The sequence below is a fragment of the Megalobrama amblycephala genome, linkage group LG18 (assembly GCF_018812025.1).
Source record: "Megalobrama amblycephala isolate DHTTF-2021 linkage group LG18, ASM1881202v1, whole genome shotgun sequence".
In the NCBI taxonomy this organism is placed as follows: Eukaryota; Metazoa; Chordata; class Actinopteri; order Cypriniformes; family Xenocyprididae; genus Megalobrama; species Megalobrama amblycephala.
Window position 1 is genome coordinate 3,421,810 of NC_063061.1, and position 15,314 is coordinate 3,437,123.

The window sequence follows — 15,314 nt, forward strand, 5'->3', positions numbered from 1 at the left end:
GCAGTATACAGATAAGTAAATTATGTGAAAAATACTGTGTTTTTTTACACGCGAAACATGAACACATGCTATAAACACAATCAAAGCTTAAAAAAAAACACGAAAAACGGGACCTTTAACTGGTATTAAAGCAGAGGAGATGATCAGTTAGCTTGAACAGCGATCGTCAGGCCACATTAAACAGTGCCAAAAAAATGTCTTAATAAAATGGACAGAATTTGAAATCTGAGACTTTGTTTCATATTAAAAGTAACAAAGCACAAAGTTTATTGTGATTTATTGGATGGGAGGCATGCTACATCCATTCATTCATCAACTGAAAACAGGAAAGACTATACTTGGGATTTAAGAATTGATATTGGTTCGTTAAAATGAGAATCGATTAAAATCGAGAAAGTAATATTTTTACCCAGCCCTAATTGATTATATTATGTAACTTTCATTAAAAATTGTATAAAATAAATGCTCAATTAAAATGTAAATTTGAATTTTGTATACATTTAAAAAACTTTTAACATGGATGCCCTAACAGACATGGACTAAAATCAACAAAACTCAATTCTGAGTGTGTATATGCCATCATATGCCATCAAATGCTTTTAAATTGATTCAACAGGACAACCTGACACTACATGCAATTCCTTTGTTATTCACTGGATAATAAAATGAGCCCACTGACTCAACCCAAGGAAGACGAAGTAGTATGTGTACATCCTGCAGGCTCACCCTCTACGGCTCTTTTGAAGAAAACCTTGCAGCTGCCACAGGTGAGCACACCATAATGACATCCAGAGGCCTCGTCTGAGCACACCAGGCAGATCTTATGGCCGTTTCCGCTGGGCTTGACCGATCCGGATGAACTGGAACTGCTCAGTTCAGGCCTGGCCAAAGAGCTAGAATACAAAGAAAAAAAGTTTAATGAAATGAAATTGGATAGCTTTAGATAACTTATATACAACCAACCCAAGATCCAGATTTCACATTGGACATCAAGTGGCCACCCAACAAAGAATTTGGTTTTCAGGTACATTTGCCAGATTGGCCGAAACAAGAAATGGGAAGTGTTTTCTCCTTCCGCTGTATAGTTGAGCCTAATTATTTTGCCATCCTAAATATGCACATATTTTGTCGACAAACAAAAACCAGCAGGGCTCTACAGTGCGACCATTTCATTCGCATTTGCGAGTATAAATAACTGTGCATGAGTGTGAAAAAATATTTAGGCGCACTGATGCAAGTGACCCGATCGATTCTCAGGAATAGGTCTATAATAAAATCAGTACAACTCCCAAAATGCATCTGAACAACAGTTATGTTTCATACTGCAATTGGCTGCTTTTCATGCCTTCATTCAAAGACTTTGCTTCAGTCAGCAGAGCAAGTACAAAAGATTGTTTACAAGGTGAAACAGGTGATGCGCACTTACCGTCTCATGATGCTGATGTTTCAACCAAATTAAATAGAAATACTACATTTGGATTATCATAAACAAGGTTGGAAATTAATGGGGGCTTGAGGCAAAAATTCCTTAAAAAAAACACACGAACCATTATGAATGCCCATGCTCATATTACTTTCACTTCTGGCAATTTGAAGGCGGCAATTGCTTGAATGGTTGGTGTGTTCATCATTATTCTTTATAAAAAAACACAACAACAAAACAGTACAATGACAAACTCACTTAAATATTCACTTTTACATTTCGCTTTGCAATCAAATCTTCATCCATTGTCTTATCATTCAGAAAGTGAGGCGAAATCTGACTCCTGCTGCTGATCTGTGCCGCGACTCGTTCGGCTCACTGAATTGAGCAGACGTGTTCAGTTTTTAACTGTAGTGATTTTAAGGACTATAAAAAAATCAAAACTACGGTGGGGGCCACGGTGCCACGGTCACGGTGGGCAAGTGAAGTGTTGAAGTGATATTACCGGTGTTGAGGCTGAACACCGATAACGTCTATCGCAGCAAGCCTAAGATGTAAGTTAAGTAATATCACATGAGTAGACTCCAGTTTCTCAGAGTATTGGTATGACTGCAAATGTGATACTGATCTGATTGAAGTCCAATAAACAAGTTGACTAAACATTAGCCAACAATACTGTCAGTTTTGCTTTATTTTGTGAAAATAGTTTCAAACAAAGCCACATCTATGAGCAACGGTGATTCCTGAATGAATCTGCAGTTTGAACGACTGAATGAATGACTCGCACATTAAGATTTACCGCCACCTACTGGCGGATTTATTTTCATATTTACACTTTACATAGATTGTATTTACTTAAAATATCAAACTTAAAATATCAAACTAAATTCAAAAAATTAGATCTAAAAACATTCATACAACATTATTTATCAATGAGCTGCATTAAGCATGTGTAAATAATACCACTTCAGATTCTGTGCCACTTCTGCAGTGCAAAGATGGATGTTTTGATTATTTCTTTTGATTGGTAACAGTCTGATTGGGTCTTATTGTTCTAACTGAATTTATTGTATAACTTTTAAAAACCAATTTTCTATTTTAATTTAAGAAATTGATGAAATATGATGCATACATTTAATAAGATTAGAAAAAAAAAAAAATGCTCTTATAATGGTAAAAATGCCTCTGAAAATTAATTTAAAGGGGCAAATATCACCCTGTAATGGGAAAGTTAATGTCTGTTATTGATTAGAAAGTGCTCCTAAATTTCTGACTGTGCTCCTAAATTTTTTATTAGGAGCACAAGTGCTCCTAAAGAAAAATGTTAGCGTAGAGCCCTGACCACCATCATTTCAAAAGCAACAACTGAATAAGAACTGTAAGGTCATTTGCATTTGAGTAATGTTGGCGGAATAAAATAAAAGAATCCTTCATCATCACTTTAAAATGATTAATTAACTTAATTAATTCAATCGTTTTAAATTTGTATTAAATCCTAAATCCAGAAAAGTTAAAGCAGACAGCACAAACTATCTGAAAAGCTAAACCATTTCATTGTAATATATATATACAAAGTCAGCAAGCGTATGATGATTAAAAGCTATATTCTAGCCTTCCACATGACGCCATCTGAGGGTTAATACCACTAATTAGCTGGCAGGAGATGCTCGGGACAGCTAATAATCATTGCCGGAATAGTGCCACTGGTCATCAACAACTGTTGGAGCAATTTCACTCTCCCGATAGAGCTTCATTTGTGCTGCTTTACCTCTTTGATGTTCTGCTTTTTGGTATTACAAATCCCTGACACCTTCTCATGTAACCAGAACTGTCTGGCAGGTTAGCCAACATGCCACATGCTGCCATATTTAGCTCCCATCTGCATGAACACATTAAGCCATATGTCAGCTGATCGACAAGCTATTCGGAGCAGAGAAATACATTGTTACAAGTGAGTAATAGCTTCACACCCATTTAAAAACCGATACCAATTGGAATAAGGGTTTCAGGTTTCAGAATGCTGTAATACCAGGCCCCATGTTTAGCTCCCAAGAATGCTTGTATTCTCAAGCCCAACAAGTCTGACCTAAAGTTAGGTCTGCGGTTAGACCAGAGGGGTCACTAGAAAGATGACACTGGTTATAAAACAGCGAGGCACCCTGGACATTTCATGTCAGCCAAAATCACTCACAATGTACTGCAATTCAGTTCAACTGATATGTATGTGTAATCATTTCCACTAATGCTTATCAGTCAGAGGACTGTGTCTAACCAGAAGTATTCAATTAGAGTTCAAAGAGGTCCAGTCGCCACGTTATTTCCCAGCAAAGGTCTGGATAAACTTGTGTATGGCTATGAAATATTGGTTTCCAAATCGGCAGCAATAGTAAGAAAAATAATAAGCCCTAATAAATCCTACAATAAATCTTAAAGGCACAATATGTAAGATTTTTGCATTTAAATGTCCACTAGAACAATGTTATATATTTTGCTGAGTTGTGTACTTACATTACCCCAAATGTTTCCATCAATGTTTAAATTTTCAAATTTTGTCCAGTGTAACACTACGTTGTCTGTCAATGACGTCATGTCCGCGTTCCCTTCGATTTCCAGTTTTACTTCCGTAGAAACCATGGAAACACCAAAGACGCTTTTGTGTTTTATTCGACAGGTGAGAAACTGTTTGGATACCTTAATCGACAGAAAACTAATCATTGTTGTATAATGCAACACGGTCAGTCTGATAGTTTGAATCTCTTATTTTCTTGATTTACCGCGAATAACACGTTTGAACCATGCCTCATAGACAACACTGTTTTTCAGGTGGCTAACAGAAAGAGCTTTATTTGTATTAACAGAAATACAGTATTTTCTCCACCATACAATATATTTAAAATGAACTGCATGCCATTTATCAACACAAGTCATCCAGCTTTTATTAAAGGTATTCTAATATTGATGTAGCTTACTGCGATGTGCAACAAGTGTCTCATACCAGCCACTGAGCGAACGCACAACTTTATAACATGACTTTCAACACCCTCAAATGTATTTTTAGTGTGATTGTTTTGACAGAGTAAAATAGAGCTGAGTTTACACACAACTTTAAAGGTGCCCTAGAACTTTTTTTGAAAAGATGTAATATAAGTCTAAGGTGTCCCCTGAATGTGTCTGTGAAGTTTCAGCTCAAAATACCCCATAGATTTTTTTTTTTAATTCATTTTTTTAACTGCCTATTTTGGGGCATCATTAGAAATGAGCCGATTCAGGGTGTGTGGCCCTTTAAATCTCATCCTCCACGCCCCAAGAGCTCGCGCTTGCCTTAAACATAAAAAAAAAAGTTCAAACAGCTTATATAACCCTCTTTACAAAGCGTTCGTCATGCAGCATGTCTAATCGCATAAGTACAGTGTTTATTTTGATGTTTACATTTGATTCTGAATGAGTTTGAGGCTGTGCTCCGTGGCTAATGGCTAATGCTACACTGTTGGAGAGATTTATAAAGAATGAAGTTGTGTTTATGCATTATACAGACTGCAAGTGTTTAAAAATGAAAATAGCGACGGCTCTTGTCTCTGTGAATACAGTAAGAAACGATGGTAACTTTAACCACATTTAACAGTACATTAGCAACATGCTAACAAAACATTTAGAAAGACAATTTACAAATATCACTAAAAATATCATGTTATCATGATCATGTCAGTTATTATCGCTCCATCTGCCATTTTTTGCTATTGTCCTTGCTTGCTTACCTAGTCTGATGATTCAGCTGTGCACATCCAGATGTTCTGCCCTTGGCTAATGCCTTTCATAATGTTGGGAACATGGGCTGGCATATGCAAATATTGGGGGCGTACATATTAATGATCCCGACTGTTACGTAACAGTCGGTGTTATGTTGAGATTCGCCTGTTCTTCGGAGGTCTTTTAAACAAATTAGATTTACATAAGAAGGAGGAAACAATGGAGTTTGAGACTCACTGTATGTCTTTTCCATGTACTGAACTCTTGTTATTTAACTATGCCGAGGTAAATTCAATTTTTGAATCTAGGGCACCTTTAATTCGTCAAATAACGTGACCTGTACGAGTAGTAATTTAGCAGTTTCATTAGAATTAAATATAAAAAAAAGTGAATTTAATTGATCAAACATAAAAGTAACAAAGTTCAAGTTCAGGGAAGAAGGAAGTGGATGCTAAATGTAACTTTAAAATGTCCCGTCAGATTGCTTTCCATTGGCTGTGGAGGAAAAGACGAAAACTCCCATGATTCCACACTCAGTCACTGTGTCATCAAGCTTCGCCTTTGTTATTGTTTTGAATAAGCAACCTCTAGTGTTGAAACTTTCATACTGTGCCTTGAAATTAATCCCAAATAGTAAAAAAAAATAAAAATAAAATGTCACTCCAAAATGGTAGCTTTTCCCAACAAAGTGTGCCGTTCTTTTAAGTGTGAACAATTGTATATGTACTTTATGTACTTTTTTATTATTATCTATTAATGTTATAAATTCAATAAATCATTAAAGGTATTAAAATTTAAACAATTAATGGCAGTATTAAAGCCAGTTTTGCTACATAATGACAGAAACAAAATTAGAGTTAAATTAACCAGAAAAACAGTAGTTTTCAAAAGGTACTATTATGAAAACGCCACAACCATAATTAGCACTTTATTGTAAAGTGAATGTTCAGTTTTGGTTTAATTTCACTGTGTTCTGTTCCTGTTTTACTAGTTAGTTGCCTTGATAGTTAATTAGTCCCTCACACCTGTTTCTGTTCAGTTTGATTACCCTCTCCATGTATTTAAGCCCTGAGATTCATTCTGTTCCACTGTCTGGTATTGTCTTCATGTAACATGGATATGTTATGTTTTCTCTTGCGATCTCCTGAGTGTTCCTTGTTTGTTTTTGTTTTTTTAAAGACTGTTTTTGTTCTCTATCTCTTCCGTTGTGCACTTCATCACAGCCACACATGACATTTATGCACACTACTAATATTATTAGCTCAAATTTTAAACAAAGTTATGTCACCAGTAACATAAAACTAATAAACAAGGACTGCAATGCTTACGGTGCATGTTTTTGCACTGATGCAAGACTTATTAGGAATCAGATTTTTAGGTTTGCATCAATCAAGCTCCAAATAAAAAAGAGAAAATAATCAAATTAGATTAATTACTTTTCATTTGCAAATTATTTAATTCACTGGATTATAAAATTACCAAAACATGGCATAACATTTCTTACTTTATTAAGATAAATAAGTTTTAAGATTTTGGTTATTCCACCCACCTATATATACATATTTTAACAGCAGAATACATTCTGTATAAGGAATAGCTCATCCAATGGTGTTGCTTTTGATGTGATGCTTTAGCAGGTGTCATACAATAAGAATAGTGTTTAAGGTATCCTGACAACCCTAGTTTAGTACGACAAGCGTTTGTACCAGGTCTGTCATTTTCTAAATTGCGTAGTATACATTTGTTGGATTGCACGCGGTAATATTGTACTGCGTCACAATCAAGAAATGCCTCTAATACCAAGAGTTATAGTCAGACGCTGCCAAATCGAGGTTGTGCCTGCAGGGTTTGTTGATTTTCCCCTGCAGGATTTCTGGGATGTCGATTTGAGCTCCATCCAGCAGGTGGTGTGTGACTGTCTGTCTTCTTCTTGCTATATTTCCTTCTGCTCTCTGCTTGCACAACAGTCCTTTGAGAATCTGAGATCTTCTCGGCACTAACACACACAGCCCCACATCATGAGAATGCAGTTCAGTGACCTCAGCAATTAGTTGCCGCCTACTTGTTTGCAGGCCGAGCAGAAAAATTATACGATCATAACATAGTACTGAGCTAACTGAACACTTCAAATCTTTAACTACAAACTACTGAAGTGTTTTGGCACCAGTGACGGTGAAAAATGCATATTCACTTGTACCTCCGTAAAGCTCTGAAGCACTTTCCAGACTGAACGCTTCATTGCGTTCTAATAGTAAGGCTCTGAGGGCTGAACTTATGCCACTATGACAGTATATGTGTTTCTTCAATGGACACTTTATGTGTAGAATTTTAGAAAATAAACTCCCTTAAAACACTTTCACACTCTCACTAGTTCATTTAATTTGTAGCAGTGTAAATGATGTATTGAGTTTGTAGTTTTCGGTGGTGGAAATGACAGAAACATTTTCAAAGAAAATGCTAATTTCATAGCAAACATTGTATGTATCCTAAATAAACAAAATTAAATAATGTTTTCACACTTTTTGAATAAATTACAGCTTGATTAGGAATGATGTTAAGAAAATATTCTGCTAACAATTATTATTTACCTTTATCTTTGTTTTCCTTCAAGAATGCTAATAACTGTTGCTAATGCTAATAATGCTAATAACTAGGTAAACATTGCAACTTGCTGTATTAATATAGGCTAGAATTCAATGGATGTGATCATGGGATTGTATATCAATATCTTGTGATCTAATCGCTTTATTAGGGCTTGGTAAACTTGGTAAACAAACGGATTCAATTTCGATTTCGAATGTATTTGTTTCAATACAGATTTTTGTGGATTTGTATTGATTGGTATATAATTTGTCAGTTTTTCTTAATGAAATTAATCTCTTAACTACATTACTATAATATTAAAGGTTAAAATTAACAACAGTTCAAATCCAATTGCTATTTATATTAATAAAAACAGTTGTATACAAACATTTAAATGGCACATAAGGCTGTTATTAAATCAACTTTTTAATGATGCAGTTATGTTTCTATTCCAATTAATTTTTGATTAAATGAGATGAAGTACATTTAAATTGTAAAGCATTAATCATCTATGGTATGGTACCTTAACTTTGAAATATATGATGGTATATATACAATGGACATTGTACTATATAGTTTATAGCATGGTATATCTGTAGTACAAATTTAAATAAATAAATAAATAAAATGTCACCAAGCAAAAAGTTTGCTGATTTAGACTATTGCTATTTGAGTCTTCTTTATAATTTAAGCGTTACAGTGTAATGTGCAACTCTATACTACACTGTAAAAAGTAATATGCTATATCTACTATGCAAAATTTTGGCAACAGATTACAAGCAATATTATTAATTAAATTCAACAAATAGAATTGAGTTAGAATTAATCAAATTAATTCCTTAAATGTCAACCATTTAAAACAAGTAAAATTTAAACAAAATTTCTGAACAACAGACAGACGTCAAAGATGAATTAAGAACTCTTTATTTTGTATTGCCAACATTGAAGACACCTGATGACAACAAGCAGAATCACTTAAGGAACGAGAAACACAAGAATTAACTGAGTTTTAGATGTTAATGTTGATTTTATTGAACATGTTTGGTCGTCATTATGGTGATCAGTGTTTCATTTGGTTTGGCAGTTTCACTCTGCTTTTTATGTCAGTTTGTGGTTTTTGTAATGGTGTATTTTACACATTTTAAATGGTTGAATTTTAAGGAATTCATTTGATTAATTCTAACTCAATTCTTATATGTTGAATTTAATTAATCACATTGCTTGTAATCTGTTGCCACAATTTTGAGTAGCAGAGTGTATTACTTTTTACCGTGTATATGATTTTGTACTGATTTAAGGCTCATCATTTATGTCTATAACCATCTGAGAATAATCTTATCTTTTGTTTGTGTCCCACTTCTGATCATGAATATCTGAGTTTAATGAAAAATGCAAACTATATTTACCTCAAATGCTAGAGAGTAACAAGGTTGCATTACATGCGATCCCCAGTTCCTTTTCCTTCACTATTTATTTTTGGAGCTGTTCCTCACGGCAAGACGTTAAAAGATACTCTTCTCCCAGAACCAAGTACACACTAACAGATACAGAAGCGTACACATGCTCCTCGGCAACCTGAGACATCCTGAGATCCTTTGAAGAGGAACGTTTTGAAACATCTTCCCAGGTTAAACATTTACCAAAACTGCCAAATGATTATTTGAGAAATTGGATCCGACATGTGGCATACAGTTGCTGCATTCACAGAAACGTGCCTCTCCTCTCAAACACAATGCTCTGAAGTATTAGACACATGTAGGAGGCATGAGTTCAATGAAGTTTATAATAACATTAGCCATTTTGCCTGAGGCAAAGTGTCTGATCCAAGCAATCCCTTAACCAACAAAGTGTCTGATCCAAGCACCCCTTAACCAACTTGCCAATGTGCAAAAAAAAAAAAACTATTTTTCTAAATCAATATGAGCAGATTTTACAACTATTAAACACAAAACTACAATTCCAAACCCTTTTACAATTTGAGAATCCTTCAGCAGGACTCCTTTATCTTCATTCTCGAAAGCAAGTCCATAAATAATGTGGGTAAATAAAATATGCTAACAATACAAATGAGAAACGGAGGGGCTGTTATCGCTGAGAATGCTCGTCCAACAGGAAAGGCTAGTTTCATAACAGTCATGTTGCTACACAAAATTCCAGATACGTCCCATTAATCACAGCTCCAATGGCTGTAAAGTGCAAAGATGCAGTGCAAGCATTTCACATTTGCAAGTGGAAATGTGTGCAAATGTGGAATATTATTGGGCAGACATGACACCCAGATCAAAACGCATGAATTTATGTAGTACGATTAGAATTAAAAGCTTCCCAATGAAGCAGTTTTTCACTGTCTTACACCATAAGCATTGCATTTTAAAGGCGGTATGTCAAGATAAAAATCTTTGAACTTTTAAAAACATTTTCATGGTTTGACTTTCAACAGCCCTGATATCTACAAGGTTTGAAAATCAAATGTAAGGCTTTTTTAAAACCTGCACTGTGAAGAAGTGAACCTTGTGGCCCACACTGTAAAAAAATGAAGTAAAAAAAACTCTGACCGTATCATACCTGTTTTCTATTAAAATGAGTAATTGTACTCATATGGGCAATATTCAACATGGTAAGGAACAGCTGTTAATTTACAGGCCATTTTCAACACCGATCTACTATATTTATGTATTACGGTTTTGTACTGTAGTACGCAACGCATTGTGGCGTGCATTTGAAGCAACAGGTGTTTCACGGTGAATGTAGGAGTTTGAGTACAAGCAAGTCTTCGCCAATATACGTTCACGACAAGAATATGTGTGGAAACTTGAAGCGGAAAGGAGAGAGAACTTTGAAACTGAACACAGCGAGGAGCGGTTCTTAAAAAAAACTGGACCGGTGACTGTAGTGAGTGGGAACTGAAACCAAAAAAGCCTGACAACTAACTTGTTTGTGGCACTTATGACACTTTGAATCCCATAAGAGAAAACTTGACTGCAGCGAGGAACACGTTCTTTTAAAACTGAAGGTGTTTTCCCTCACATCCACTTGAACGGTGACTGGTGAGCTGGAACTGAACAAACCAGAATGACGCTTAGAAGACCTTATTAGTGAGTGATTATAAACGCATTAATCATGATTCACTGTAATACATAATTTATTCCCAAATTTCAGTGTTTATTACAGGCTTGCAGACTGTATTTCCTGTTGGCACTCAGCCTGATGGTTTTGGCAGTCTAGTGTTCATTGGCGGGAGAAAAAAAGAAATGAAATGACTGGTCAACTTTTTTTCTTAAACATTATTGATTATTACAATTTTAAAACACAGTTTTATTTAACTGTATAAGCTGTATGAATGAGTTTGAGTTTTCATTCATTTCTGCAGTCTTAAAAAATGAACTCTGACTATGCCTTTAAAAATTGGTCATGAATGCTCCTTGAATGAATGCTCCTACAAAAATGTAGAGCCCTGGGTACAATGTTCACTGAAGTCTAGCCGATGTCACATACATATCACATGTGTCCTGATAGAGCGAAGGGCCAAGCATTTGACTTCCCCTGAGGAGAAGACATCAGTTCTTTGGCTCTTTGAGTGAAAAGAGTTCTCACGGGTCTCACTGAAAGAGTGTATCGGAGACACTGTTTTCTTCAGCTGCAGAGCCCTGCCCTCTCTTCCTCCCTTTACTCTCTCTGCAGCTCTGAGGTGCTTATATAATATCTAAACTGCCACTATGGCTGTGCTTGCAAAGCTTGAGCTCGGCCAATCCTGCTACACACGAAAAATAAAAAGGAGGTCGTACAGATCATGGGATTATCCAATTCATCCACCCACAGAAAGTCAAAAACACACATGCAGATTTTTCTTTCATTCCTCTTTGCACTCTTATGGTATTTAAAGGAATAGTTAATCCACAATAAAAGTGTACTATATACCCTTATGTCGTTTTAAACCTATATGCTGTTACTTTTTCAGTGGAATACAAAAGGAGGATTTTTAATAAAACAACTATACAGAGTACATCTGTCAAGCTCCATAATGGACTTTTTTCTTTTTTTTGGGATTAATTATTCCTTTACATTATATTTGACAGACAACAAATGCTGAAAATCTACAATATTCTAAGTAAATAAAAAAATAAAGTACTAAAGACTACAATCAAGTAATTGTAAATGTTGACTTTTAATTTTGATATTTGCTAAATATTACATGTGTAATGAAATTATTTGTGTTGTTAAAGATTAACTGGTAACACTTTACAAAAAGGTCCCTAAAATTAACAAAAACAAGAAATACATTTGTTACAGTATTTATTAATGAGTCAAAATCTGGAGTAATAATAGAAATTTAGATTTTTTCACTATTTATAACATGATCTGCATTTTCATGAGCTTAATTTTTTTGTTATAAGAGACAATAAAAACAACTTTGCGCATTAAAACCACTCCTTTTACTGGAAAAAATGAACTTGGTTTTCAAAAGTCAACACATTATTGACGTTAGCTCAGGGCCATTAAATAATATTAACATATACCACCTTTGATTTTAATAATGTATTGGTAATAATAATAAAGTATTTTCAATTGTTAGTTCATGTTATCCAATGTAGTTAACTGATGTTAAAGCGGAACTCAGTAAGATTTGCGAAGCTCCCCCTACAGGTTCCTTCAGTGAATCACACTGTCGTAAATACTCCAAGCGCAGCTCTGGACTACAACGACTACAACGCTCACCAGCGCAGTAGTTTTGCAAATACAGTACAAGAAATCTCGATGGAGGTGGGTAATTTTCGAAATTGTCTTATAAAGTCATAATATATACATTGTTTTTGAATTACCGTAAAGCATTTTGTCACTCTCGCGTGAACGTGAACATGAGGCGAGATTGTGTCGGGTCGATGCAGCTCAACTTGCAAGTGCTGTTTTCTGGCGTAGACGTGCCAGAGGGGGTTAGTTCTCGCCTCAAACACACCACTACAAGTCAATTAACCATCGTAAGGACTTAGAAAACTATTTATGAAGGTAAAAAAAAGGTAAAGTTAGTTCTGCTTTAAGAAATGGAACATTATTGTGAAGTGTTACCGATCAACTTTAAGTGAGCATTAGATGATGGCAAAGATAATCTAAATCAGGGAAATGAGAATTCTCAAATTAATATACAATACTGTTCAGTAGATATCCAATATTGACTGATACAGTACATTAATAACTCTAATACCAGCCGATAATCAATATTTACGTTTCTGCATTGGCAGATGCTTTTATCCAAAGCAACTTTGCATTCAAAGTATGCCTTCTATCAGTACATGCATTCCCTTGTGAATAAAACCCACAACCTTGCCATTGCAAGCACCATGATCTACTGTTTGAGCTACAGGAATGCTAGATATAGTACCAATATATTATGCTTCAATACTGTAGCTAGCTAAACAAATAGCCAATAACAGCAGCCAATATAGAACTCTCCAGAGAAAAGAACTTCTACTTCTGCTCATGTTGATGTTTGCATGTTTTATGTTAATCTCCTTGGCCAATAAAGCATGATTAGCCAAAACTTGCTATGTTTCTCATTACCACTAATTTCCACAAAGACTGCCAACAAAACACTGAGCGCTCATGCTGGAAAAAGAATGGCTAAATTTGACACCAGTTTACTTATAAAAACTATTACTGCATGTTTAAGTTGAGAAAACTTAAAATTTTGATTTCTTCATTCAAATGTTTATCTTCCTGTCATTGCGCATGTGCAGTCTGTTGTTGCCCCATCTTGGACTGGGTTTCCTTCTTCAACCACGCTGTCAAAGGGACTGTATTCCTTCTGATTGAGGTACGTTTTCTTTCAGCGAAATAAATTGCACACCTAGATTGTAAAGTGTAGACAGCATCACTGATCATAATGGGTTTTATTGTCTTTGGTCATGTTGCTCACGTTTGGTGAGTGCGCTGTGAATTGTCGTTGTTACTTTCTGATCTAAATAGACATACAGATGTACAGCATAACACATCTAGTCTAAGGCCCCGTGCCCACCAAAGCATTTTTCCAGCGGCTAGCGTACTTTTCCAATTGTTCTCAATGGGAGTGCCACGTTTTTGAAACGGCAGAAGCGTAACGAGGCGCTGAGCGTCTTTTTCACGCCCAAGAACTCAGAGCTCGGCGTTTTTTACCAGTCGCCTGCAAAATGCATCTTTTTACCAGTCGCCTGCATCTGCAAAATGAGTTACAAGTAACAGTGCCGTGGATATTCTGTATCATAGCAACAAAGCGTCTCGACTGAAAAAAAAAAAAAAACGCTGGGCTGCCGAAGCTCTCTCAAGCGCTCACATATAGGTGTTTTCAGCAGGCTAAAAACGCTTTGGTGGACACGTGGCCTAAAACACTGAAAATATATAAACATGCTCAATTGTTATAATGTCTAGTATTTCAGGAAGCCACTGTTTATTCATTTATCATTGATATTTTATGTTGTGTTAAAACATTCAATGACAATTTAGTGGAAATTTAACATTGCAAACATCTCAAACCATTTTTTTTTCATAGGTTTGGAATGCATTGTAAGCTTTGCAAATTTGCCCACAGTAGCAGAGAGGTTCTCTTGAAACAGTACAGGTTTCAGCACTATCAAGGGCAATCCAGCCTTGCTTGTTTTTCTAACTAACATATCAAAAAATCATTTGAGGAGACATGACACAGTCAAATGTCCATTTAAAGATTGTGAGCTGAACAACCAATGTCCTTACAACGTTTAGTAGTCGCATATCTCGTAAAAGTAAGTCTCAAAGCAGTTCTGTTACATTTCAAATGGACAATTTGGAAAGCAATGAAGAGGCATGGATGGAAGAGACAGGAGATCCTATGCCAAATCCACAGTCAAATGTTACAGATCGCACTGTTCCTGTAATTTCTCCTGGACCTGAAACAAACTCGCATTCAGAGCATGTAGACTATACAGGGCGATATTCATGAGATATTAAGTTGGATGAGTGATATCATTTCGTTGTCTAGGTATACAGCAAAACAATCGATCAGGGATATTTTAAGAAAATACAAAATACAAAAGCCACATTGAGTCATTGGCAGAGGAGTTTGCTGAACTGTTATCAGCTGAAGTGCTTAAAACAAATCCTGTTTTTACAGCCACTACAAAAAAGGGCACACTCTCAACAGACTATAGAAGAAATGCTTATTTTAAAGAGCATTTTTAATTGATCCCGTGGAGCACCGGTTTGATAGGCTACACCAAAATACCCTTGTATGTATCAGGGTCGAGAGTTCTTGAAGTGTTACTCAACAGCGCAGATGTCTTGGCAAAAGCCGTTTTTGTTGAGGAGAGTTAACACGACAGTACACATCTACTCGTAGTGGGCAGTATTACAAAGAAAACCAACTTTTAGTTGTTTAAAGTGATTGCATTTCAGTGGGTGTCTACACTGATGATTTTGTGGTTTGCAATCCCCTGGGCACTTCGAGACAGATTCACAAGATCACAGCTGCTTCTAAATTTACCCGCTCAATTCGGTTGTACTCTTCCCTCAATTCAACTTGCTCTACTCGGAAAAAGCAGTGATGAAAAAAGGCTAT

General features: G+C 35.7%; 1 protein-coding gene across 4 annotated transcripts in view; it reads right to left on the minus strand.

The window, feature by feature from the left end:
- Positions 1-15,314, minus strand: part of LOC125253381 (glucocorticoid receptor-like) — a 73,201-nt gene that overhangs the window by 24,568 nt on the left and 33,319 nt on the right. For all 4 annotated transcript variants that reach the window (XM_048167329.1, XM_048167327.1, XM_048167330.1 and 1 more), the window contains one exon: positions 727-893. In XM_048167329.1, the coding sequence (XP_048023286.1) occupies positions 727-893 (167 nt within the window). The remainder of the gene's footprint in view (positions 1-726; positions 894-15,314) is intronic.